At 32.2% G+C, this 27,663-nt stretch overlaps 1 protein-coding gene and 1 non-coding gene across 5 annotated transcripts; both read left to right on the forward strand.

Annotated features, from left to right (window-relative positions):
- Positions 1–27,223, forward strand: LOC130894209 (uncharacterized). 4 transcript variants are annotated; one of them, XM_057800851.1, is made up of 10 exons: positions 1–403; positions 5,216–5,678; positions 11,358–11,527; positions 13,415–13,477; positions 14,634–14,814; positions 16,457–16,601; positions 18,845–19,057; positions 20,645–20,806; positions 21,418–21,648; positions 24,042–27,223. In XM_057800851.1, exons 2-10 carry the CDS (start codon positions 5,240–5,242, stop codon positions 25,402–25,404), a joined length of 2,967 nt encoding a protein of 988 aa, XP_057656834.1. In that variant the 5' UTR covers positions 1–403; positions 5,216–5,239; the 3' UTR covers positions 25,405–27,223. The 4 variants fall into 4 exon arrangements, 3 of the variants coding, with proteins under 3 accessions (XP_057656834.1, XP_057656835.1, XP_057656836.1); XM_057800852.1 differs by having other exon boundaries at positions 1–325; XR_009059304.1 differs by lacking the exons at positions 1–403; positions 5,216–5,678 and adding an exon at positions 8,058–8,324 and having other exon boundaries at positions 24,042–26,364; positions 26,431–27,223.
- Trnat-cgu (transfer RNA threonine (anticodon CGU)) lies at positions 3,725–3,796 on the forward strand. The gene has a single exon. It is a non-coding gene; the product is annotated as a tRNA-Thr (tRNA).
- Positions 27,224–27,663: the final 440 nt, after the last annotated feature.

Genomic DNA, 27,663 nt, shown 5'->3' on the forward strand with positions numbered 1-27,663 from the left:
AGCATTTTGCAGCAGAACCGGTATTCGTAATATGCCAAATTATTTCTTTAAACAGCTGCTGTTACGGTTGAAAATAGCCTGGTTTTAATCAGGTTCTTGTCACGTAATAAGAACCTTCTGGTTCTTTTATTCGACTCGAAGAAGAACAATAGTCGACTGTCGGTTCATTTTAAGCATTTAACGTTTTGTAATTTTTTGACAGCAGTCTGTTATGTTTTAGCGAACCACATGCTGAATTTAAAATAAACTACAAGCAAAAGTGAATAGACAGTTTGATGGTGCTTTTAACTCTAAAATGCGTGATTTTATAGTGTTTTTATAAAATGTAAGTGTTTAATAGATATATTTTTAAACGTGGATTCAGTTAACTTTAGGAAGTAACCGATATGGTCGCATAGAACAGGTACTCGATTTTAAATTTTAAACTTAGGTTAGGTTGTAATGATTGTTAGTTCGTATGTATATAGAATAATTTCGTAGTTTACTATTTCAGCTCGACATTTTTCACTGACGTTAAAGAGATAGATAAAATATTGAAAAAAGTAATATTAAAATTAATTTAAAATTTTGCTTGTATAAAAATACTGCAAACGTAAAATTAAATAACACTTAATTACATAAACATTTGGGTAATGTTAAATCAAATAAATTAACGTGTTTCTCACATAGGACAAACATCGAAAAATGTGGAAAATATCTTACAAAACAACCAAAACAACCAAAACAATGTACTTCCATTTACACACGGAATTTTAAGAAGATTTTTTTTTAATTTATATAGAAAATTTTCACAATCATTTACTAGTGAATAGCGTATTTAATATTAATAGTACAGAGTTGTTTTCACTTAAACAGGGTCGGCTTTGAGCCTTTCTCAAATATGTGATCAATTATGTCAGTAGTGCCATTTTCTCAACATAATAATGAATTCATATTGGGATTTAACCAACAATTATATCTATAAATGGGCCATTTTCGTAAAAACTTAACCTCTTCTACGAATACTGATCCATTAAGTAATTTATTCAACTTTGAGAGAGATTAATTTCGTAATTTTGGTTTGCATCGAGTCTCTAATAAAACCTCTTTATGATTTATCCTTTCCTGTATACGGAAGTTTTCTAAAAAGTTTCCGACCGAGCAAAGAAATCATTTTTTTTTCGATAATCATTTTTATTTTTCAACATAGTTTTCTTTCAATACTTGCTGTTGAAAAATTTCTCCTGCAAGTGAAATTTTAAGGTTAGGAAACATGTGAATGCTTTTCAGAAACTGAAGACGATAAATTGCTTGTGCAAACGCGCGTCATTCAGTGTAATTGAGAGTGTTGGTATAGTGATAGTGTGAACCTGTGTGTTCACTATACTCGATAAATAAACAAGTCATGAGATAGTTAAAGCATGACCGACAGAAGACGATGGATGGGATCATAGACAAATGCGATTATAGAATAGATGATGACAGTTGAAATCACGATTTTAAAATAATGAGAAATTAAAGAAGACAAACACCAAATAAATTTTTGTGTAAAATTAGAATACAAAGGTTTCTATTCAAGTTTTGAGGTATCTGACATTTCCATCATAAAGTTTGACATTTTGAATGGATTAAACCAACAAAAGTGTGCCGATCAACTCGCTTCGTCTTTTGGTGATGAAGCACCATCTTGATGCACCTTTTTTGCTGGTTTTCCCACCAAATCCAACAAGAGTTGTTCACGCACGAAGCACCTCGAAGCAAATGGTCGCCGGTTTTTTCGCGACACGTCTCCATCGTTCCATTAGAGCAACGTAGAACGTTCAATTCTGAATGGAACACCAGCTTTCGATACGTTCACCTTGAATTGGTGGATAATATGTAGGGGATGTTCGAGAAGAAGTTTCTGAATGGTGTGGATGGAGCTCATAGAGTCTGATATTATTATTTTATTATATAGATTTCTTCTAGCGATGATTAGTGCCTCTAATATGACATAGAGTTCTCCAGTGTTCATTCAAGCTTAGTTAATTGAAGAGAAATCTTTCATATTGTTATTGATTAACAGGATTATTTTTATTTAACAAAAATGATGTTGCATAGTTCATATTAAGTTGATTCTTCAGTGAGACAGTGAAGGCTTTCAATAGGTGTTGTTGGAAGTGCGCCAGTAACGATTTTAGTGCAGTGTGCACTGGAACCATAGTCGATTCTTGGTTTTATGATATATATATTAGACACATAGAATCAGTGCCCCATTTATGGCTTGCAATTTTTTTTCTTGCAGATTAAGGCCATTTTGACATACTTTCTTGAGGTTTTTTGATGTAAACAATTTGAAAACATCAGTTCTCAAGTTTGACGTATATAAAAATAGGCGTCAATTTATTATACCATATTGTTCGTTTAAAACGTGAATCCACCCCCTATCAGCAATTTTACCGGTCGATATTGGTAGTTTTACCTGTAAAATGGGGTAGTTAAAAGCTTCTACCTGTCTATTCACACCGACAAGTGTATTATTTTCCCTAACCACGCAGGAATTTCTTTTATTTGCGTTCATATATATAGATTGAAAAGATATTTAAACCTATTATTCACGTTTATAGATTTTTTTGAATAGATTTTTGTCTAAAATATTCAGAAGCAGGTAAAACTTTCTTTGATTCTACTATAAATAAAGGGAGCATTTGTATTTTCTTACTGCATTGTGCTTACAACCACTGCCCCTTCGGGATACTATTGACATTTTTTTTTAAATCGAAAATACATTTTTCTTACCCTCATTATTACAATATAATTTTTATGAATAGCATCGTGTGAACATCGCTTTACACCCATCGTATACGCCGTCTACACGATAAATTTTATTGTAGTAATTACAGAGTGATTCATAAAAAGGTATCTAACTATAATAGTTAAAAAACTGGAAAAAAATTATACACATTTTGTACAATTTTGCCGAAACTACTGGCAACGTTGTAATGACATTTTATAAGAATAAGTTTTGAAAGCTTATCTATCCGATGAACTTTTTTTTATATCTGGCACTCATAGATGGCGCTAGTTACAACCAGGTCATGGGTTTGGATTGCCCTATTGCAAGTGTGCATTATTTAGTTCCTACTTAATGATAAGATGCAATTTAGAGTTTTTCGCAATTTTAATTTTTGGATTTTCTAACTTCACAAGGTGGATTAGGTACGAAATTTCAGGTAATACTCCTAATAAATCCGTCACAAGTTGTGTTATGTACTCGGACTACCTTTTCGTTTACCTGAAATATCCCGGTCCCGAGTTGGCGCATTCTTATCTCAACGGATTAAACATCGTCACGAGTTGTATGCCACAGAAATTTGACTGGTTGGTTTAATAGACAGTGATGTGGAGCGAATCTACCAATCACAAAGCAACTGTTAATTTTTAATTGACCATTATCAAAATCTTTTCGAGGAAATCGAACCATGGTGTAAAATACGCGGAGGTGTTTTCTTTAACAAAAAAATCCCTTTCTAGTGCTTATAATAGAACTGGAGTTTGATAAATACTCAAGATTTTTCAAAATCATAAATTTATTTCTCACAAAAATGTGTCAGGACTCAATTGTTTTTCACCTTATTTATTTTTTTCTATAAGAATTACGAATCACATATCAACGAGGAAAAAATTTACAATTTGTTTGTTATTAATTGAAACTAGCTCTAAACCTCGTAGAGTGAATAATATTTTTAAAGAAGTATTGATGGTTGCCTCTTTAGCTCAGTGGTAGAGCACTGGTCTCGTAAACCAGGGGTCGTGAGTTCAATCCTCACAGGAGGCACTATTAACTTTTATTAATATTAATAGCAATACTTTATCAAATCCTTATAAATTAAAGATATAAAATTTTAGATTACATCAAAAATAAAACTGTTAATTTTGATTTTATATCGTCAAGAATCGTTGCTTCTATTTAATTTTTCTCCTTTTTTAATTCAGTTGCATAGAAAACTCTCTAATATATCAGACAGAGTTGGTATAGTTCTTTCAATATCAATTGAAGATTATAAAAACTGGTTCGAAACGCCGTTATTTAAACAGATGTACTTAATTGTAGCCCTACTTGGAAAAATCATTAATATACCTCGTTAACCTGTTACAACTGAATATTAAAGTATAAAACGTAAATAGACGAGTAAATTGTACCTATTTGTAAGGGCGTTTGGTTTAAACAGGGTACCAGACGTGAACTGAACCCTTTTTGTACCCGTTTTTTCTGGAAAACGAAATTTGCCAAGCAAAAACTGTCGGTTTGTTAGATGTTTATCGAAATATTGATTGTTCCTCGCATAATTTTCTTCTGCAATTGATAATTGAGCAACTATACTACCTTCGAAAACGATCACTATTAGCTTTTTTTAAGACAAATCTGTACAAACTCAATTTTTTCGTCTTAGGCACTCAAACATATTGAAAATAACCCTTTGGCTATTGGACCTGTAAATCTTCATGTCAGAATTGTCGACTGATATCCGTTCCAACATGTATTTCACTCTAAGGTTGCCAAAAAGTCATCATTCTCAATGAACATGTTTCTTTAGTTTCTGTATGTGTCTGTTGTTAAATTGTCTTCATTTTAGGTCTCTTCTAATTGGAAATTGGTTTTTAAAATTGTATTATACTGGTTATATTATGGTTTAAACCTTGATTTCTATACAGCCTTACGCTCATAAATAATAATTTTAATAAGAAACTCACCAGTATAATTAGAGCTACTTCTTACCAATCCAAATTCAATTGTTATAACCAATATTCACAATAAGGAGCACGATCGTTTCATATTATTCAACTTCCACATATTCTCTTCTTCTTTAATCGTATGATTAACTGTTTTTTCCCAAATTTCAGTCTTCAAATTATTTACAACCTCCAAAAACAACCGCTTAACATCATTCATCTTAAAACGAATTATGTTTTCTTGAAATTTCTCCTTTTATCTATGCCCATACCAGTTCAATCGGGTTTAGTTCGTAATGATATGATGGTGATCTAACCATCGTCAGTCCAGCAGCTTGTCCAGTCCTTACACCGTCAGATCCACGGGGAAATTTTTACGCGGGAAAAATTTGAATCCAAAGATGTTGTAAATGCAGTGCGACAATTTTTTGCATCTAAAAGCAAAGAGCTTGCTAAACGTTGAAACCATAGAAGACATACATATACGAACTTCTTCATCAATCAGACTTGTTTCTTTTTCCAGTTGTGTAGACATCTTTACCAAAAGATGTCGACTCCTTCTCCCGATCCCCAAAAAGGGGAAATCAACTACCAATCGAGCGAAACCAGCGACCGCGTTCTTCTCACTCACATCCATACGTGTACCTGTACGGAAAAACCGTTAACGGAACCATCTACTAACTCACGTTCGGGGAACCTCCAACAAATCGTAAATAATAGTCATGGATCTAATCACATCCATACTGTAGCACATAGCCATTCACCAAAGATAACACATTCCTCCAAAATGAAAGGGGGTAATTGTAATTGCCATAAACAAGAAGACTGTGAAGATATCGCAGAGTTCGAACAAACGGATCAGGTGAGGAAGACTGACGCTGACGATAGGATAGAAGTTTCGCCATTACCGCCCGCCCTGCCGCCACGACCACCCCCCAGACCAAGGTATGATGGAAGTCTCGGGTCGAGGTATAGACCAAGAATATGTAAGTATTTTTGATTCATTACATCCTGATTTATTTCCTTGTGAATATTTTTTGTTTACCCAAAAAAAAGTGATGATAAAATTTCGAAATTTTGTTATGGTGTCATTCTAATATAAAAAATAACATTCAACCCTCTTAATTCGAGATGTAAATTAAATTATGCGGTGGTGCGTAGTTAAGGGATGGTAGGGGACAAACATGGAGCGAAATGGAAGGAGATATTGACTATTAGACAGAAAAGACGTAGTAACGTAACTATAGCAACGCTTTCTACGACAGGACCGGAATAAGTCCCATTAAAATCATTTTTACTAAAATTTAGAGGCTTTTTTAGTTCGTGGATAAAAGTTTATGTGTGCGTTATGTTTTTTAGGTGGTAAAAACTACATCACACATGTCATTTATCGATACAATCAACTTTTATTATTTAGGCGCAAAATTTTGGTATTCCCTGTAATAATTTCGACAAATAATCGTCGTCTATTTGGTTTCATTCATTTTTTAGAATATTCCAAAGGTGTGAAGTGGAAGTAAGACGCTACATTGTAGCTTTCCTGTCCGGTCTATCCCTCAATTCAATCGGGTTGAGATCGGGTGACTGTGAAGGCCAAATTATTACATTCTTCGTTTCAAATTTTTTCAGATACTCTTTGAGGAATGTTTAGGATCTTTGTCATGCTGGCAGATAAATTTTCTTGCGATGAGGCGGTGGCCAAAACTTAGCTTTCGAAGATAGCCTCCTATCTTCGAAATCCCTTCAATTTTCACCAATCGCTTTTTCTCTAAAACATTCCCAAATTATCACCGAACCTTTGCCGTTTTTTTTGATGTGTGCACAAAATTCTTCTCCCAGATCCAACAACCTCAAGCTTGGACTCCTCAGACTCATCACTCTCTACCACTCTTCACATATGTACATTCAAATACATTTTTCTAAAAGTTTTAAAATCATTACGTTCAAATAGAAACATTTAAAATTACAATAAGGCTTAAATATGAAGTTTATTGATTTTGGTTGCTATTCAATTGTTTTTTCTTTAAAATCGGAGACCTTCCAAATGAAAGTTATTCAAGTTTGGGTTGGTTATGAAATATACTGAAGTTTGATAGATTTTGTCGTTACAAATGAATATTTATAGAAACTGTTTTTTCAAAATCAAAAGATATGCATAGATTACACTATGATTATGTGAATCAGTGTTTTTATTAATACAATAATCATTTTGAGCAATATATGTTGTTAAAACTTCGACAGATTCATGATCCATAGAGTAACATTCATAAAAAATATGTTCTGTCAACGAACATCTGGCAGGGTATAATTTGCTATCGCTCAATTAGAATAATATTGATATGTTTTGAAAAAATAATTTTTTTGTTTTAATCAATAAACACATAACTTCTAATTCCTCTTTTTCGAAAAAATACAGAAATAAACAAATTTTAATTATTCTCAAGTGAATGTTTGAAGTCTTTGACATTTTTATCGATAAGAAGATTTATTAAGGATTGATATAACGGTCGACCAAGTCACTGCACTTAACCTCACCCTTTTAATTGGTTAAGCAACAAATATTTAGCATTTTGACGTACTTAAAGCCCCTTATTTCATGTGAAAATATATCTTGTACGGTCTTACATCATTGTGGTACTTTGATGACATCTTATTTTACGAAAAAAAGAAAACAGATATCAGCGAGATCACTAATTAATTTCATTTTTATTGTTTTGAGTATCGAACATTCGTTTAATTGGAGTTACAAAGTCTTTGGACCGAAATTAAAAGTTGTATCAGCGATTCAACTTTTTCTCTGTCTAGATTAGTCTTTGGTGATAGTGGCATTTGATCGTGGGACTCTTCAAGCTCCCAATGGGTCACATTATAAAACAAGTACATACGTATAACGAGAATTATGACAGCCATAAAAACAATTTTGACAAATTGTTTTAGATGTAGAAAAATGCTGATTAAATTAATTGTACTTCCAATATAGTCTCCTGTCACAATGTTTCATTCTTGTTATTTATGTTATCTTCGATGTAACCTTCGGAAACTGATAGCTTTTACGGGCTAGTGACGTTTAGTAAACATTTAATCGTGAATGTTTATATAAATAATAAATTATTGTACTGAACTTTATTTATATTCCGGTAAATCATGAAAAAACAATTTTTTTATCCAGAAAAACGCAATTTACCGTGTTAAATTGATCTTTATTTTTGTAAAAACGAAGTTATTATAACCATCGATCTATTGTGATCAGAATTATATGAAAAGTCCCTGTGAGGCTACAAGAAATTACTGGAATAAAATTTAAATCGCTTGGAAAGTCTAAATTTCAATTCTTTCGGTAGTCCGGCTCTGACAGCGTAATCGATGTCCCTCCAAAATCAAAATTCATATAAGACTTGCAGCTTCTGTAAAAAGCTGATGTCTAAATCTTATTTTGTTGTTATTAGAAATGATATTGATAGTGGAAACAATGGAAACGACAATAATGAAGTGCAACTTAGGTTTAGTCTAATAAAAATTGTTTGTGAGTTGTTTTATGAAGTGTTAAAAGATGCAGGGATATCCAGTGATGCAATTTGTACAATACCACATCCCGCCTACCTTGCATCAATACGCTCATTTACCTTACACAGGTGAGACGTTTATTCGAATACAAAAATATTATCACAGCTTTGTACTTGTTAGAAAAACTCGTACGTTGTTGTACGGTAAAAATCTAGGATGAATTAACATATGTTCGTAAAAAATTTTCTGTTATCAACTGCATGAGATATTTGTCGAAGTTAGTTTGAGAAATTAGTAGAAAAAACAACCAAAATTCTTGTTGAATGGTGTCGAAGTAGCCAGGGGCGTTCGCAAACGTGCAAATATAGAATTGTGTAAAGCCCGATTCGATTCGATGAAGGTATTTTGACCAACGTCAAACATTCGAATGAAGTTTGAACCAACACACACTTCTGGTCCTCTTGCTAGTGTTTTGTAACAAAAAACAGGGTTACCAGTATCATCCAGTTTATTTTAAGATAATTTATATCTGTTGTATGCTGTTTTTTGCCACGCATTGTTGCAGCAGTGCATCCAGGCTTCTTTCTAATTGTCAGTCGTAAGTTGGAAGGCGAATATTGGTGCAAACGTTGAGCGCATCGTGTAGTACCGGCTTAACCAAAGTCTTTTCTATAACATATTGTTTCTTGTTGATAATTTGAATCAAAATTTGTCGTTTCTGTAGATACATTAGATAGAAATTGATTACGATTTCACGGTAATTGCTTGGGCAATTCTTTTTGTGTTTGTCTGATGCTAAGAAAGGCCGCCAGTCATATCTCAGAAACGGATCATATTACACCTTCAGTTAGTTTAAGAAATTAGTAGAAAAAACCCACAAAAATTGTTTTTAAAAGGTGTTGAACCAACCAGGGGCGTTCGGAAACGTGCAAATATATAATTGGGTAAAGCCGGTACTACACGATGCGTGCAATGCTTCAAACGTTGGCATATCTCAGAAAGGAATTATATTACAGCTTCAGGGAAAAAAATTATAACGAAAGTGACTCTGAGAAACACGTGGATAATTATTTTTAGAATTTTAGGTACACCATTAAAAGGCGTATTTCAAAATACCCATAAATTTAAAAATAATTTTTTTGACATTTTCCCAATTTTTCAGTAAATTCTGCGCATTTATCATTTGACAAGGTTTTAGTTATCTCTTCAAAAAAGACGTGAGGGAGAGTGGGAACTTTGTTATGAAAAAAAATGCCTCCGTTCTGTCCTCCGGATCTACTTAGCCGATTTTTACAAACTTGACATTGTTTGAAAGATCTTTTGTTCAGCTATACAAAATATATAAATTCTAAGTAATTTAATTAGTATCGTGAATGCTAGAGGGCGTTGTTTAATCTATTATGGATATTGTGACTAGAATTTTTCTTCGAGCTGATTACTGATTTTATTAAGCTGATTCACCCAAACGGAAATTTAAAATTAAAGTTCTTACATTGACCTACCTGCAGTAATCTAAACTGTTCTCAAAATAATCGTATTGTCATCTCTAAATGGCGTTATCTAAATGTAAAGTTAATATTACTCACAATGAAAACAAATCTTTAAATAAATCATGTAACAAATCTAACAATTAACAACTTGGATAATTAATTAAGTATTCAGTGATGCTCTAGGTGTTTAAAATGTTTTTCTTCATTTTCTATACACGAAATCAATCGCTGACGTATTCTTTTAATCATATCGTATCTTGTGGTGGTGTGAACGAGATTTTCTATTTAACATCATAAATAAAAATCTAAGTTAGGTCTGGAGATCTGGGTGGCCAAATAAATAAACTTCTATCTACTTATCAGGGTAGGTTTGATTGAAAAAATCCCATATATGGCCAGGCAATCATCATGTTGTAAAAATATATCACGATGGCTAAGGGTTTGTCTTTTGAAAAAAATAGCAGGTACTGTTCCATATATTTATAGACCAACGACCTTGATGTTGGATCTCCGGCATTCAACGGGAATAAATTACCATGTTTGGCATATTTTTGTCTAAAATTATTGTTCATCTCAATTATATTAATTTATTTCACACTTTAATCCTCTCTTTTTACATATTTCAAATTTTAAAATCATTTAATGTCTTACTCTATAAAATGTTTGTGTGCGATATTTTATTTAACAATATTTTTAAACTTTAGGAGTTTTTTGAAGATTCCGCCTTCAACATTTTGTTGTATAGCTAGTGTTAGTTTTTTCATTTTCTTCAAATTTGAAATAACATTTTGAAAAGAAGTCTAATGGGCTAAAACCGGGTCATTTCCCTAATTATTCACCCCCATTACATCTCTTTGAGAATTTTTCGTCTGAAAACTTGTAATTAGTATAATAGAGAACTCCTGGATCTATTGAGCAGCTTAAAACTCAAATAAATAATGTTAAGAAAGACCAAGGAATAAATTGATAGACCAAATAAAAATAGTAGGTTTAAAAAAGATTGTAACAAGCCATACGGCTAGTTATGTTTTTATTCTAACATTTTGTATATTCCAGTAATCATTTCGGATTAATTTATTCAAACATTCGAGTTTTTGAAGAAATTAATTTGTTATCGACTTCTCACTTTATTAGAAAAATTCAATAAAACCTCTGATTATTGTCTAAATCATCCTCTACCTATCTACATTTTAAATCAAAGTAAATTTCAGTAAATTTGCAAACTCAACTCCAACAATTGGGAATCCAGTTGAGGGCTGCAACAATCCCGGATTTCCATGGATAACTACCAGTCTTATATTTAATATATAAATAAATCTGAGTTTTTTTCAATTTATAACTGCTTTTGTTCGTCGTGATCTTTTGGATACGCAGTTAATGCGAATTTATTATTTTTTTCGATAAATTTATTTATTGCTGAAACTTTTTTTATTGTTCTTAGCAATAAATATTAACTTGGATAATCGTGACCGGGGATAGTTTAAGTTTGTTTTTAATTAAATTAATAAGGTCCAATACCAGTTCCTGTAGAAGAGTTTTCTGCCGGAGAATTTGAGGTTGAGCAATGCGAATAGTGACAAAAATTTTGCAACAAATAATTTTGTATGAGTACCTAATCTCTGGATGGTACCTTTTTTATTATTAACATATTATTTTTTGCTTTATTTTTAGCGAGTCATAGCGGAGGAGGTCTCAGGAAATATGTCATATGCTGTTGCATTAGCGGAAGCGTTACCATACTTATTGGAGTTTTATTTTTGGCTGTATACTTTTTACTTAGATCGTATACCTCGACTTTGGTCTATTTCGAAACCGTACCAACATTTGTGCCTGCAACTATGGTAAGATATACTACAAATTGTATTATTCAGACCTATGCACCTACATTTTATATGTGCATCCATGTTATTCGATGCATCAAACATCGATGTTTTCTTTCGATTCGATTCGATTCATCGATATATATCAAATATTCCTAATGACAGTTTTTGTAGGTTAATTTAGATTTTTTGACCGGAAATACCCTGATTGATTTTATAGAAAAATCGCGCATGGTTAGTAGGTTGCCCGTTATTTCCCAAATTGGGTTTTGGTATGAAAACGCACCTCAAATTTTTAGGTTATAACCTTAATATTCACATTAACCTGTGCCCAAATCATAATACATTTTCCATTTAAATGACATGTAATTTTTGCACTCTTTGCAGTTAATGATTTTCCACTGAAACGAGTGTAATTAAAAATATTTTTCAATTAATATTTCAAGTTGGACATTCAACGCTTTACAAACACGATCCGAATGCTTTGTTCGATAAAATCTACGGTTCAAAAGTTATTCAACGATAAAGTTGTAAGTTTTGTGACCTAACGCCCTCTGCGAGCAACCTGAGAGAACTACCTGTCATTTAAATTTAAAACCTCTCTCGATGAAATTACGTTTTAAATTTATTCGTTTTGTAGCTTAACGCCATCTGCGAGTAACCTGAGAGAACTACCTGTCATTTGAATTTATAACCTCTGTCCGTGAAATGTTTACCAAATAAACTTTTCAAAACATAAAATGAATACAGCTGTGAGCTTGTGAAATCAATTGGGGGAACCAATTGAAACACTCAACTATGACAATAAACTTAGAACTAACATACAAGTACTACAATTGCTATTTTATCAAAAAAGAGAAGGAAAAAACACTTTTGCTTGCCTTGTTTGATAAAATAGCAATTGTAGTATTTGTATGTTAGTTCTAAGTTTATTGTCATAGTCGAGTGTTTCAATTGGTTCCCCCAATTCATTTTTCAAGCTCTCAGAAGTATTCAATTTATTTATTGGAGGTTTATTGGGTAAACATTTCATCGAGAGAGGTTATAAACTTAAATGACAGATAGTTCTCTTACGCTGCTCGTAGATGGCGTTAACTTACAAAACGAATAAATTTAAAACATAATTTCATCGAGAGAGGTTATAAACTCAAATGACAGGTAGTTCTCTCAGGTTGCGTTGAGCTACAAAACTTACAACTTTATCGTTGAATAACTTTTGAACCGTAGATTTTATCGAAAAAAGCATTCGGATCTTGTTTGTAGAGTTTGAATTTCTTACAAGAAAAAGCTGTTTAAGTATTTTTTATCATACTTGTTTCAGTGAAAAAAAAATTAACTACAAAAAGGTTAACGTGAATATTAAGGGCTGGTTTGGGTTTGATATTCTATTTTTAGGTTATAACCTAAAATTTGAGCTGCGTTTGCAGACCAAAACTCATATTGGGAAATAGCGGACATCCTAATGGTTAGTTACGTTTTCATTTGTACTACCAGAAACATACTATTAAATATTTTGCACCCCCCAAAAATCGAAGAAAATAAGACAAAACCGTGCTTTCCTAAAACGTATAATTCTGGTAGAAAAATGGAAGTTTTTAATCAAATCAAGCAGTGATAACTTATTTGAATGTGTACCATATAATGTAAAATTTTTCATTTCTGTCCCTCTAAAAACCGAGAAAAAATTATTTATTGCGAATGTATTGGAAAAAATTTTGGTTTTATTCACATACTTATGATGGCCACAACTATTTTGTTTTATAACAAATCTTCTATAATAAATATTTGGAATCAATTTTGGGTTTGAATACCAATTTTATAAGACAATGATCTTTGATTATTATTTTTTTAATGTAGAAGAATTCTTCTAATAACGGAAAATATATTTAGTTTTTTATTGTTTTTCAGTTGATACTAACTGGAATTTGTGTTATGAGTTTAGCGAAGAGGAAAAACAGATACAGTTTTTTGGTAAGATACATTTCGTATTTCAACGAACAAAATCTTTTTTCATATAACAAAAAATTTTTACCTTCATTGATTTTGAGTAATATAACAAATTAAAAAGAAAATTAATCGGCAACGACATTTCTTATATCTACTTTAAGTACTAGTGATTTAATTATGAGGGTGATTCAAATATAACCCGGGATTTTTGAATAAACGCGCGAAAAAATTAATTTCGCAAAAGGGGCTGCACTGAATGTTAGACTGATCTGTTAGGAATCATAGAGAAAATACTGGACCGCATAACCTGAGCAAAAAGGATGTACCAGTGTCTGTTGCGCAACGTTTTATTGTCAAATATAATGTAAAATCCAAGGAAATTCGGGGATGAGTTCCTTTCCAAGACCCAAGTGTATAAAATGGTGACAAACTTTCCACGTGCGCGGCGTTTCAAAATTTTAGACAGAGAGGTGCAAAAATTTTTGAAATTCGGGGAGTTTTAACGCGTTTCCTGCAGCGGTATTAAGAGAAAATTGACTGCAACGAAATTCACCACAGAGAAGACTTGAATTCATCTCTATATTCCGGAGAGTAAACGCGCGTCTATGGAGGTGGAGAAAGGCGCGTCAACTAAAGCGAGTTTTAGGATATTGCGATTGATTTTCTCACTGAACAACAAACTGTGTAGTACTCGCAGTATTATAGTGAACAACAAACTAAAAAACACAGTGAAACCTTCCTAGATATCAAAACGACGCGATATTGCTGCAAGACAACGCAAGATCGCTTACAGCTCGGCTTGGAAAGATTGAGAATCACCTCCTTATATTCCTGATTTGTCGCCATGGGGATATAATTTATTTGGTTCATTGGAAACGGCACTTGGTGAAGAGCGATTCGAAAACAAAGCGGAGGTAGAAAACTTCGTGCGCGAATGGTCACGTGAAAAGCCGAGAGATTTTTACTAAAAGACGAAAACTTCCTTAGACCTTCAGCTTTTCTATTTGTCGTTCAGAATCACATTTCTAACATACGGGAAATTGAGGTCATGAACCAAGTGGAATTTGCTAAAGTCTTTGGATTGAAACCTTCGAATTATTCTAGCTGTTCTAGATTGTTGGATCAATTTAGACAATCAATGATACTTACGACGAATTTGATATTTTTCTTTTTGTTCAAGATAAAAATTTGCGGCGTTTCCTGTCTAGTATGTGCCTTAACTTGTGTATTGGTCACAATAACAACAACTGTTATTCATATGAATCGGTTACAGACTTTAAGAGAATGCGTTTATACCCAAAAAACTAAAACTTGTACCTGCTACTCGGTTTTGTTAGAAGCTCACGCAGCAACTGATGAAGGTAAGGCCGGATTTATCTATAACTTATCTAAAAATAATGTTATTGTAGGGTTTTCCGTTTTTAAACCGCTTTGATTTATCTTCGTGAGCAAAAAATTCGACACCCCTGCAATCGTGAGTCACTGACAAAAAACACGAACACGAAATTGTAGTTTTATAGTAAAATCTTAAAATAATGGCATTAGCTTCAAAATAACCACACTTTTCACGCAAACAAATAAAGAAAAACAACAAAAAAAATACAAAACAACAAAAACAAAAAAATACAAAAACAACTTAATAACAACAAGAAGAAACAAAAAACAATTAAGAAATCACAAAATATGGTCCGTGCGCTAAACACGAGTCAGTCTGCTGTTTCTAGAGTTTACCGTCGTTACCAATTATTCGCTTTTCTATTAAATAATGAACAAAAAAATTGAAAACAAACATAAAAACAATTTAAAATATTAGAAAACAACAAAATAACAAGAAAAAATGAATACAAAAGAAAACAAACAACATAAAAACAATAAAAAAAATCACAAAATATGGGTAGTGCGTTATACATGAGTCGGTCTGCTATCTTTATAGTTTACCGTTGTTACAAATTACCCGCTATCCTATTAAATAACGAACAAAAAAATTGAAAACAAACAAAAACAAACAATAAAACATAAAAACAACTAAAAAAAGTGAGAAAACAATAAAAAACCAAGAAAAAAACCAAAATCAAACAAAAAAAGTAAAAAGAAACAAAAAACACATAAAAATAATGAAAAACAACAAAAAAAACACAAAATATGGCTAGTGCGTTATACATGAGTCAGCTGTTTCCAGAGTTTACCGTCGTTACCAATTGCTTGTTTTCCTATTGAATAATAAACAAAAAAAATTAAAAACAAACAAAAAATATAAAAACAACTAAAAAAAAAATTAGAAAACAAAAGAAAACAAGAAAAAAATCAAAATAAATCAAAAAGTTGTTTTATTTTGATTTTTTTTTGACTGCTGTTTTTAGAGTTTACCGTCATCACCAATTACTTCCTTTCCTATTGAATAATTAAGAAAAAATTAAAAACAAATAAAAACAATTAAAAAAATTAGGAAACAACAAAATAACAAGAAAAAAAATAAATAAATATAAAATAAAAAAATAAAACAAACAAAAAATACAATAAAAAAGCAAAAAAATCACAAAATATGGTCCGTGCGCTAAACAGTCTTTACCAATTACTCGTTTTCCTATTAAAAATTCAACAGAAGAAATTAAAAACGAATAAAAAATATATAAATAACTAGAAAAATCAGAAAACAAAAAAAACAAGAAGAAAATCAAAGTTAAACAAAAAAGTAAAAACAAACAAAAAACACCATAAAAACAACAAAAAAATCTGTTGGTTTTTATTGGAACTGGTGATAGATGGAGATAAAAAGAAAAAGAGGGAGAAAGAGAGAGATACATAAAGAGATAGAAAGAGGGAAATATATATATATATATATATATATATATATATATATATATATATATATATATATATATATATATATATATAGATAGATAGATAGAGAGACTTTCGATCGCGAATGTGCGACTTGAGTCGAAGTTTTTGCTCACGAGTATAGTTAATATAATGATTTATTATAATAATAATTTATTATAGGAATGAGATACGTTTTCGATTCAACTCCAGACTGCGAAGTTATACACGGAGCTCTATATGCATGTCTCAGAGCCATGTTCGGATTATCCGTTACTGGAATATTAATTTGTATTTTTTCTTGTATGCTAGTCTACCAATTACTGAGGTAAGATGAAAAATTTTGTTTCAGATTTTGATCATTTCTGTGAAAAGAGGTTTGTTTTGATAACAGGAGTTCTAAAAATATAGCAGTTGTTCAAAAATAGGTAGAAACGTCAAATTTTTACCTGTCTTTAAAAAAAACTAATTTTTAATGGAAAGAGACCTAAAATCAAAATGTTTAGAAATATATCAACAGGTGTGAGAAATAAGAAATTAAAAAAAACGGAAAATTGAAGAAAATTCACGAAAATTGGATTTTACGGAAAACTATACATTTTATCCGGAAACTAACACGATTTTTATATTTTTTGAGGAAAATTATTTGATATTCCATGGTTTTTCGGATTCTTTCACTATAAAGGTGTTTTTTCAACTATAATATCAATAAACTCAGAAATTTGGGAAAAAATTTTGACAAGCTTGTATAAAAAATTCTATATTTCCGAAGCCATTAAAGAAATCGATTTTTTTTAAGGTGAATCAATTGAGAGAACGTGTATCTATGTAACTGTTCATCTTAAATTCCTTCAGTTTCATATTTGTAAGAAATATACAGGGTGAATGTTCGAATAATTTTTTTTTCGAAAAATATCACTATATAAATTTATAGTATCTAGAATTGTGCAATGGCAACGTTGTAATACAAGAAAATTGGAAAAGGAACATTGTAACTATCATAGAAAAAATGCAACATCTTTTTTTTTGATTATACAAAGTTATGGAGAGTTATAGAACAACATTTCAGATTTCAATTGACATGAAAAAAATTTCTACTAAATTTCTATACAAAGGATATTTCAAATACGAGAATTTCGAAAAAAATTACATGTCTTTAAAAAAAACTAATTTTAAATCAGAAGTGACTTAAAATCAAAACGTCCTAGAAACATATCAACAGGTGTGAGAAATAAGAAATTAAAAAAAAAACGGAAAATTGAAGAAAATTCACGAAAATTGTATTTTACGGAAAACTATATATTGGATGCGGAAACTAACACGATTTTTATATTTTTTGAGGAAAATTATTTGATATTTCATGGTTTTTCGGATACTCTCACTATAAAGGTGTTTTTTCAACTATAATATCAAAAAATCCAGAAATTTGGGAAAAAATTTTGATAAGCTTGTATAAAAGTCTCTGAAGACGATAACTTGGTTATCGAAATGCACGTCAGACAGTGCAATTGTGAGTGTTTGTCTAGTGGTGATGTGAACAGTCTTCAGTCTCGTCGAAACGCGCGTCAGTCAGTGTAATTGTGAGTGTCGGTGTAGTGCTAGTGCGAACAGTGTGTCAACTTAGTTCTTACCAATCCGAAACATCACTATCGGTTTCATTCATCTTTAAGCGATTCTAATACACATACTCCAGTAATTTAAGAACAAAAAGACGTCAACAACTTCTGTTTGCAACTCACGGCTTTCCATGTACTAAAACAAATCATATCCGTTAACCTTCTGTAGTTATCTCCGAAAAGTGGGACTGAGCCTGTCCCACGCGGGACATTTAATTTTGTTTTGAAAATCGGGACGTCCCGACAACATCGGGACGTTTGGCAACGCTTATACTAGGCTTGCTTGTAATCTATGAACAGTAGTTTTTGGTTTTGGTTATTGCTTCGATGTAAAGATTTAATTCTTCGTGCTTCGTACCTCCCCTAAGAATTGATTTTGTAGAATACGAATTATCATCTTGACTAACACTTTCTAGGTCATCTCAACTTCACAAATTTGAAATGTCTCAAAAATTATTTCGAAAATAAGTAAAATAGCACAGTTATAACGTTTGTTTACAATACAATTAGTTTTTGAGGTTTAAATAACCTATTCTAATAAGTTTATTCTTCTTTTTCCCCTCTAACTTGGCCTTTACCTATATGATGAAATGTTTTCTAATAATAATGATTTAATAAACATTAAAAAATTTTAATAACTCGATTGAAATTGGCATAAATATTAAATTATACCTATTTTTACCTGTTTTCCATGCATTATTTATAAATAAACATAATTATTTGAATTAATAGACATAATAAAAATATTTAATAATCAATTTCATTCAAGACTATTGTATAATGTGCCTATTATACATTTGCTTACCCGACCTTAATAATACACATTAATCGCCACAGATCAGTGAGAATAGATCCCGATTAAAACTAGATAGAGAGTGAGGCGAATAATTTAGTGTCTAAAAGACAATTGCTCGAAGGTGAAATTAATTATTTGATTTTATTTTTCGATATACAGTCACGAAAAAAAGAAAATGTATTGGGAACAATTGGAATTGCGGTGTAGATCGTTCTATCAACAACACTCGAGACCTTCCAGTAATCATAGTTCTGTTAGAGGTCCTCCGGTACCACCTTCTACCTATTGCAGTTGCTGTGATGAATGCAGATATCCTTCCATACCGGCAGGACCACATGTGTATCCTTGGGATAATCATTTGAATCCAGATAGGTACGTTCGCTATATTCTTTTATATTTATAGAATTTATTTAATTATCACACTAAAAATAAAATTATTACCTCTAATTACTGAAGAGTGGATAAATTGTTATAATGCTATGGACTAATTCCTTACTATACGAGGTGTGCGAGAAAAATTGTTTATCATAAGTCAAAGTCAGGAATACCTTCAACTTCAAAATAGGACAATCAAGGAAATAAAAGTGTACAGCTATCGTTGAAATAATGATCAATAATCCTGATTTGAGTCTTATTAAAATTCGTGTTGGATTATGGAGACTATTCAAAAGATTGCGACAGAATAGTCAAAAGATATTCAATTGAAAACTGCTGCTACCAAAGGCGGTCTTCCCATTACCACTTTTAGACATTCAGGATGACGTATTTTGGTTCCGGTAAGATTTTGTCTCTTCTTTCCCATTGGTAGCTTTAAATTTGTTGCATTTTCCAAGTAAGATATTTATTTACACTGATGTTTCTAATACATCTATTCCTGTATCTTTTAGTCTACTCTTTCTATATAAACCTATGAACTTTTTGTATTTTATTGTTGTTTATTGTTGTTGAAACGACATTTATAGAATATTCATTCCCACTATGGAGCTTCTAAAGTTCTTGCCCTCTTCTGATACAAAACTTGGGAGAGGCTGCAGCTGCATTTAGTGAGTTGCAAGACATTCATTTCCATTATGGAGCTTCTTAGATCATGATATTTATGATACAAAACTTGGAAAAGGCTCCAGCTGTATTTTTTCAGTTGTAGGACATTCATTCCCACTACAGTGCTTTTTAGATACTGATCCTTTTGCTACAAAGCTTGGAAAAGACATTTTGTCAGTTATAGGACATTCATTACTACTAAAGAGCTTCTTAGATCCTGATCCTTTTGGTAAAAAACTTGGAAAAGGCTCCAGCTGCATTTTTTCAGTTGTAGGTTATTCATTCCCACTGCAAAGCTTTTTAGATCCTGTTCCTTTAAGTAAAAAACTTGTGATACCAAACTTGGAAAAGGCATTTCTTTAGTTATCGGACATTCATTCTCACTATGGAGCTTCGTAAATCCTGATCCTTCTGATACAAAACTGGGAAAAGGCTGCGGCTGCATTTTTTCAGTTGCAGAACATTCATTGCCACTATGGAGCTTCTAAGATCCTGATCCTTCTAGTACATCTATTCCTGTATCTTTTTGCTTCCTCTTTTTTATTTGTAGCCTCGAACTTTTTGTATTTTTTATTTAAATATTTGAACAGTAACGACATCTGTAAGATATTCTTTCCCTATGGATCTTTGTAGATCCTGATCCTTCTAATACATCCGGTTTTGTAAGTTTTTGACTTTTTCTCCTATGCATAGCCTTAAATTAGCTGTTTTTGAAATCTTTAAATAATGAAAACTTCAGTAAATGATTATTTTTCTCGCACACCTCGTATTTCTTGATTTCGTCAATGATTTTCAATAGTAAAATCAAAATAATAAAACTTTCCAAATTTCCATTACTGAATGTATATGCCCTAATAACCTGTTTTTAATTTAATTTAAAAATTATTGTACAGGGTGCTATCGTTATGTTCCTTGTAGGTTTTGGACTCCAGGTCGCGTCGGAAATTTTTATTCCCCTAATCCGGAAGATGGTACCACTAATATTCCGGACGATCATACAAGGGTCAGACCATTAAGCGGGTGGAGTTGGAGACGATTACCTTGGAGTAGGAGTAATGTTTCACAAAACAACTCCCGAAGGTAACTATCTGTCATTTCCGTTTCCTTCGTTAACATTTTCAACTACTAGATAGTATATGTCACAATTGAACAACGTTGTCAAACTTTAAAATTAATATCGAGATAGGAGAAATCTGTTGTTGTTAATTTAATTTTTTATTATATTTAATAGTCAGTTTTCAGTTGGATTTTTTGTTTTTTGTTGTTTATCAACAAGATTTTGAGGATTTCTGCGGTTTTTACTCAAACCAAAAGTTTTTAATAGAAACAACTCAATTTTTAATTATTTATCCAGTTCAAATTAACATGGAATTAATTAGAAATATTTATATTATTTGAGCCAGTCCTACCCTGCTGTTTATTTTTATTTTAAAGCGAATTTGTGTTTTTTTAGTATTAAGTCTTGAAGTCTGGAAGAATTTAGAATGTTTATTTTAATATTAAACAATCAATTCAACATATTAAAGTCTATAACTACCCTTCAAGCTGGTAACTTTTACATAATTGTACAAAATAATGATTTGAAGCTCGAAATTGTTGTTTTTAGTGACTATTTCATCGTCTTGGTATATTTTGGTGTCGGATGACATTCTTGTAACTTAAATAAATACTTAACAAGTATTGTATTTCAGGGACGGTCCAATGACTTACCAAGAAGGTGTAAGTAGTGCCGATAGTCAATACGGTTTTAGTCATAGACCAGGGGGAGACAATAATTTACAAGAACAAATGACGGGCTCCACTGGATCTTATAGTATTTTAGATAATCGACCACCGATTGGAGGGGTGTACGTATGGGGTCCTCCGCCGCCATATTCAAATCCAAATTCACCAGCTAGAAGGCCTATGCAATCACCTAGCCGGTAAGTGATAATATTCACATGTGCTTTGTACTTTCAAATTTTTCGTTGATAAATTTTTATTTTTTTTTCAATTTTTCAGCTCTCGGATTAAGGTTTTGGTCCTTATAATCATTTCCACCACTGTCTACTGTATTCCCTTTTATTTTTCTTTTGATATTTCTCCCTTAGCGTTTCCTTTTCGTTTCCAGCCTCTTCTCGTAACCAAGTGTACCAAATTTGTTTATTTGTCTTTGTTGGTGTCCCAACGAGCCTCTTCCTCCTTCTTCCTCCTTCAGGCAAGTGTTGAATGATTTCCATAAGATTTCTTCCACTTTCTCTGTTCCCCTAGAAGTTTATTTCACCCTCAGCTCCTTTATTTTGTCTATTCTTTAATCGATGGTATTCCCGTTTTGTTTATGAATAATTTTTCTTTTTTCGTTAATATATGTCTTTATTCTAATAGTATGTTCACACCCTTTATTCCCATGTCTTTTGTTTCTTGACATCTTTCCAGAAAGTTTTTCTCTTCTAATCCCCAGGTCCTTTATTTGCATCATTCATTTATTTTGGTGCTCCCATTGGTTTTTCATGTCCTTCTCCATTCAGATATTGGTTGAGGGTGCCAGTCTCTCTGTTGTATCAATTTTTTATTCTTTTTTTTGTCTTTTGACTCACGGTTCCTTTATTTGAATGTTTCATATTTTACTTTTGTAATACCATGTTACCAATTTCCTCTTCTTAATTTAAATGTGTCTTGTTGTCTTGCTCGATTTCTTTACAATTTTTGAACCCAAGTTTCATGGAGTCCTTCTTCGTTTTTTAATGGTGTTTGTAGCCTCATTTTCTAACCAAGTGTTGTATAAGGGTTCTGGTCTCTCTTATGTCTATTTTTTTTATTTTGTTTTTTCGTAAATTCCTTCAAAGTTTTCCCTTATTTCATCCGTAGTCTTTGTAGTGTATCCTTTTTTATTCTTGGCCTTCCTGTCAATTATTTGATGGCGTTTCTAGTCTTCATCATTTTTTTTGTTAATCTCTATATCTTCATTATCACAGTAGGACTATATCTTCCATTCGTTTCTATGTCTTGCCATAATCTTCAATAAGTTTTTCCTCTACTGTCTATTGTATTTTGTCATTTTCTTCAATTTTTGGAAACGGTTTTTTTTATTTGGTACATCCGCTTCTTTATTAGTGTCCCCTTCGTTTCTTGATCCTTCGTACAGGTGTTAAACGAGGATTTCTGCCCTTTTATATCCATTTCCTCAACTGTCTTTTGAATCTTATCACCATCTTCAATTTGCCCAAATTTGTTTGTTCTTTTTATACACAGTTTCTTGAATTAGTACATTCATGTATTTATTGGTGTCTTTTTACGTTTTTTGGTTTTTTGTTGTTCTGTCTTTATTTTAACATATTACTTCTTCCACTGTCTTCTCATTTTCCTCTAAATTTTCCCCCTTTTTTTTCTACCAGTTCCTTTACTTGGTTCATCCATTTCTCTTTTCATTTTTTAATGGTACCTATAACAATGTGTTGGATGAGGGTTTCGGTTCCTTTTTTCCTATTTCTTCTACTGTCATCTGTCTTTTGTCACCATCTTCAATTCCTCAAAAATTTGTTTTTATGGGCCTCTTTCCACATCTTTTACAGTCTACATTGGTTTTTTTGTTAATATGTCTTCATTTTAACTATATATTCATACCGTTTCTCCCCATATTTCCCTTGAGTTTTCCTTTTTGCTACCAGTTCCTTTATTTGTTGTACCCATTTCTTTTTTGCTATTTACCTACGTTGTTTTATCAGTATTTCCAGCCTCTTTCTACAACCAAGTGTTGGATGAAAATTTTGGCTCCTTACTCCCGCAATCATTTGTTTCACTATCTTCTGTTTCTTGCAACCATCCTTATTTCCTCAAAAACTTGTTTCTGTTTTTTTCCACAGTTCTTTATTACAACAATTATATTTATATCAGTATTCCTCTTCGTTTCCATTGTCTTGCCGTTTTCCTCGTTTTGCTATCAATTCCCTCACTTAGTCTTTTCATTTCTTTCTTAATGTTCCTCTTCATTTTCTAATGGTTACAACCAACTATTGAATGAGGGCTTCGGTCTCTTTTATATCAATTTCTTCCACTATTTTCCCTCTTCTTCTTTTCTCCTTCTATTTCTCTTTAATCAATCTGTTTTGATTTTGATGTTATTTTTTCTACTGTCTCTCGTTTCTTATCATCTCCTTCAAGTTTCCCATTTTTTGTCACTAGTTTCTTTATTTAGTTTATCTATTTCTTTCGGTGGTCTTCACTTCCGTTTGTTAAAGGCGTTTCTATATTTTTTTTTTCGTTATTTTTGCTCATTTTTTCTGTTATTATATCTCGTTATGCTACTTTTTAAATGTCCTTTCTTTATATCTTTCAGGTATCATCACATTCACCATCATTCTCACGGCCACGAGTCCCATTGCCAAATGAACGAGAATAGTCAATTGCATAGAGGCTCTCGACGTATGAGACCGCATTTTAATAACAAAGATAATTACGAGAATACAACGGAACCAGAAATTCATCGAGTTAATGACAATAACGAAAGTACAGATACTTCTAGTTGTATAGACAGGATATCCCATACATTACCTGTTAGAAAAATGAAGAAACGAACTGAAATGGCCTCGGTGAAGTCGAACGTACAACCAACTACACGAACCAACGTCCAAACCGTCTTCAATCAAAATAATCAAGAAGAGACAAAGGAAAACGAACACGGTTATCAGGAATCCAATATGTCCGAATCCAAACCAAACGAAAATCCTAATTGTAGATTTCTACCGAGGTTACAAGGAGTGGAAAACGCCGCTTTCCAAAAACAAGAAAACAGTCCGCGGAAACCTGAACCCAGCGAATCCGAAGTATATTTCGCCGACGTGAGCAGTTGTTGTAACATATCCGTTAGAAACGACGGTCAAGATTCCTCGCTTTACGACGAAGCTATGGAAGCCCAAAAACCTCGTTTGATTTCGTTACAAAAAACCGATCCCAAAGACGTCAATACCAATCAATTATTACAAACGTTTCAAGAAAATATCTCTTCTTCGACCGTAACCGAAGACGAAGATTATTTAGCACATAGAATGGGTAATAGACAAATGTCAGTTAGAAGTAGGATGCCTTTTCCTTTACCAGATACCAACGATATGGAATTTAACGCCGATTCTTGTCTACAATTATTACCTAAAGATATATCCCAAAATAGTTTATGTAGCAGCGTTCAAACACCCTTAACGGAAACTACCGACGATACGATTTCGCCGGACGAATGTTGCAGTTATTTCCAAGAGAAATCGTGCGAACAAACCCCCAAGCATCGAGGATTCCCCGAACATTATCTAGCGCCGGACGCCCAATACGAAATAATCCCCGAACAAGAAAATTACCACCATCAGAATACGAGTAATTTGACGAATACGATATCGGGATTGTCGTACGATCAAAATTACTACAATCAAAATAAAATGAATTTTTCATATAATTCCGGAAATAAGAACGTCCCCCCGAAAACTTTGAATCTCAATCAACAATCGAGGAGGAATTTGGGATCGAATATATCGGCTTTGATACAGAATTTGGGAGGAAATACCGGGGGGTTACTTTACGGGGAAGCTACCACCGAAGATGAAACTACTCAAGGACAAGGATGTCATAGCGACGGTACGATGGATTCGGGATGGCAAAGCGGATCGGATAAAGCGGATAATAGAAAGAAAGAAGATGAGGATGTGCATTAAAACCGGTAGAGAAATTCGGGTTTAATCATTTCGGTTTTGATACGAAATTTTTTTTTGGGGTGAGGGGGGTGAACACCGCGGGTTTCTTTGAAGAAATGTAACTACCGAAGATGAAACTCGATGATTAGGTCGGTATTATGGAATTCGAATGGAAAAGCGAATGGGAAAAACTTATAATAAAAATGAAACGGTGAAGATGTATATTTAAATCGGTTAAAAAATTGGTTTCATTATATTAGTTTCTATATTAAATTTAAGTTTCTTTACGAAGATGAAACTAATTCAAAAAAATAATGTTATAGTGATGTTATAATCGATTTGAGATGGAAAAACTTTTGCAAAAAGTGAAAATTATTGAAAAAAAAAACGATGAAAATGCACATTTCCGCTTCTATACTAAATTTAGAAGGAAACACCGCCAAGTTTCTTTATGGAGAAGAAACTACACAAGTAAAATAATCTCATAATGATGTTACAATGGATTTGATATGAAAAAACACTGAAAAATATAAAAAAATATGGAGAAAATGCTCATTTCCGCTTCTATACAAATTTAGAAAGAAACAAAGTTGAGTTTCTTTATGGAGATTAAACTACTAAAGGACAAAGATGTTCTAGCGACATTACAATGGATTTGGGATTGAAAAACAGTTGAAAAAAGCAGAAACTGTAAAAAGTGAGGTTAAAAATAACATTTTAGCTTTGATATAAAAGATGAGAGGAAACACCGCCGAGTTTCGTCAGGGAGTGGAAGTGGATTTGGAGTGGAAAAACAGTTCGAAAACTTTAAAAAAGAACGATGAAAATGCATTTTTCAGCTTTAATATTATTAAATTTAGAAACACAGGCGAGTTTCTTTATGTGAATGAAACTACTAAAGGACAAGGATGTTCTAGTAACATTACAATGGATTTGGGATGGAAAAACAATTCGATAAAACAGAAAACTGGAAAGAGTGAGGTAAATAATGAACATTTCAACTTTAATACCGTATTTTAATAGAAACACCGCTGGGTTTCTTTACAGATGAAACTACTCAAGGAAAATGATGACCTAGCGTCGTTACCTTGAACTCAAAACCAATCAAAACGAGCGGAGAATCTGAGAAACTGACGATAAAGATGAACATTTCAGTCTCTATACAAAATTTAAGAGAAAACATCGCCGAGTTTATTTATGAAGATGAAAATACACAAGGAAAACATGTTTTAGTAACGTTACCATCAGTTTGAGATGGAAAAACAGTTCAAAAAGCTGGAAATCAGAAGAACTAATGACAAACAGAAAATTTTCAGGCATTATACAATATTTAAGAGGAAACACTGTCGGATTTCTTTACAGAGATGAAACTCCTTAAGGTAAAGGATGTTTTATCGTCGGTAACTTGAATTTGAGATGAAAAAATAGTTCAAAAAAGTGAAAAATGTGAAAAACTGTCGATAACGATGAACATTTCAGTCTCTATACAAAATTTAAGAGAAAACACCGTCGGGTTTCTTTATGAAGATGAAACTACTCAAGAAAAACATTTTTTAGTACTTTACCATGAGTTTGAAATAGAAAAACTGTTTAAAAACTCACGACAAAGAACAAAGATGCACTTTTCAGTTTTTATACAAAAATTTAAGAAGAAATTTTTTTATAGAGATGAAACTACTCATCATACAACTGGACTTTTTGGTTTTAAAAAATTATGCTGAAACAACCGATTTAATAAAAATGTTGAAATGATATTGCATATGCTCTATCCGTATGTCGTTGATAGCTTAGATTTTGTAATAATTGTTAGATTGTTTTGTAATAAAATAATGAAAGTTTATAGGAGTTTTATTGTAACATTAGAACCTCCATAAATTAGCTCAGAGAACTTGAAATTTTCATCCTAACTCACCCTGGAAATAATTAGCATACATTACCACCCAAAATTCTTAGTCGATTTGAGTTGGAATCTTTATAAACACTTGAAAAGAAAATAATTATAAAGATAAAACAGTGTTTTCGTTAAGGTACGAGGTTAATCAAACAAATCACTCGTGATAAAAAAACAACAATAAAAGCAACATCCGTATAATAGAACTGGGAACTGTCAGGCTCGCGTCATGCGCATGAGCTCTTCCACACATACAAGAGATCTTGCGCTCTCCGCATATTGATGCACATGCGCACAAATATAATTGTAGTACTTTCAACCAAGACTACTAAAAAAATAGAAGGTTTGTGACATGCGCATGTTTTTGTAAACAAACGATCAGCTGCTAG

Source organism: Diorhabda carinulata, chromosome 5, assembly GCF_026250575.1.
Source record: "Diorhabda carinulata isolate Delta chromosome 5, icDioCari1.1, whole genome shotgun sequence".
NCBI lineage: Eukaryota > Metazoa > Arthropoda > Insecta > Coleoptera > Chrysomelidae > Diorhabda > Diorhabda carinulata.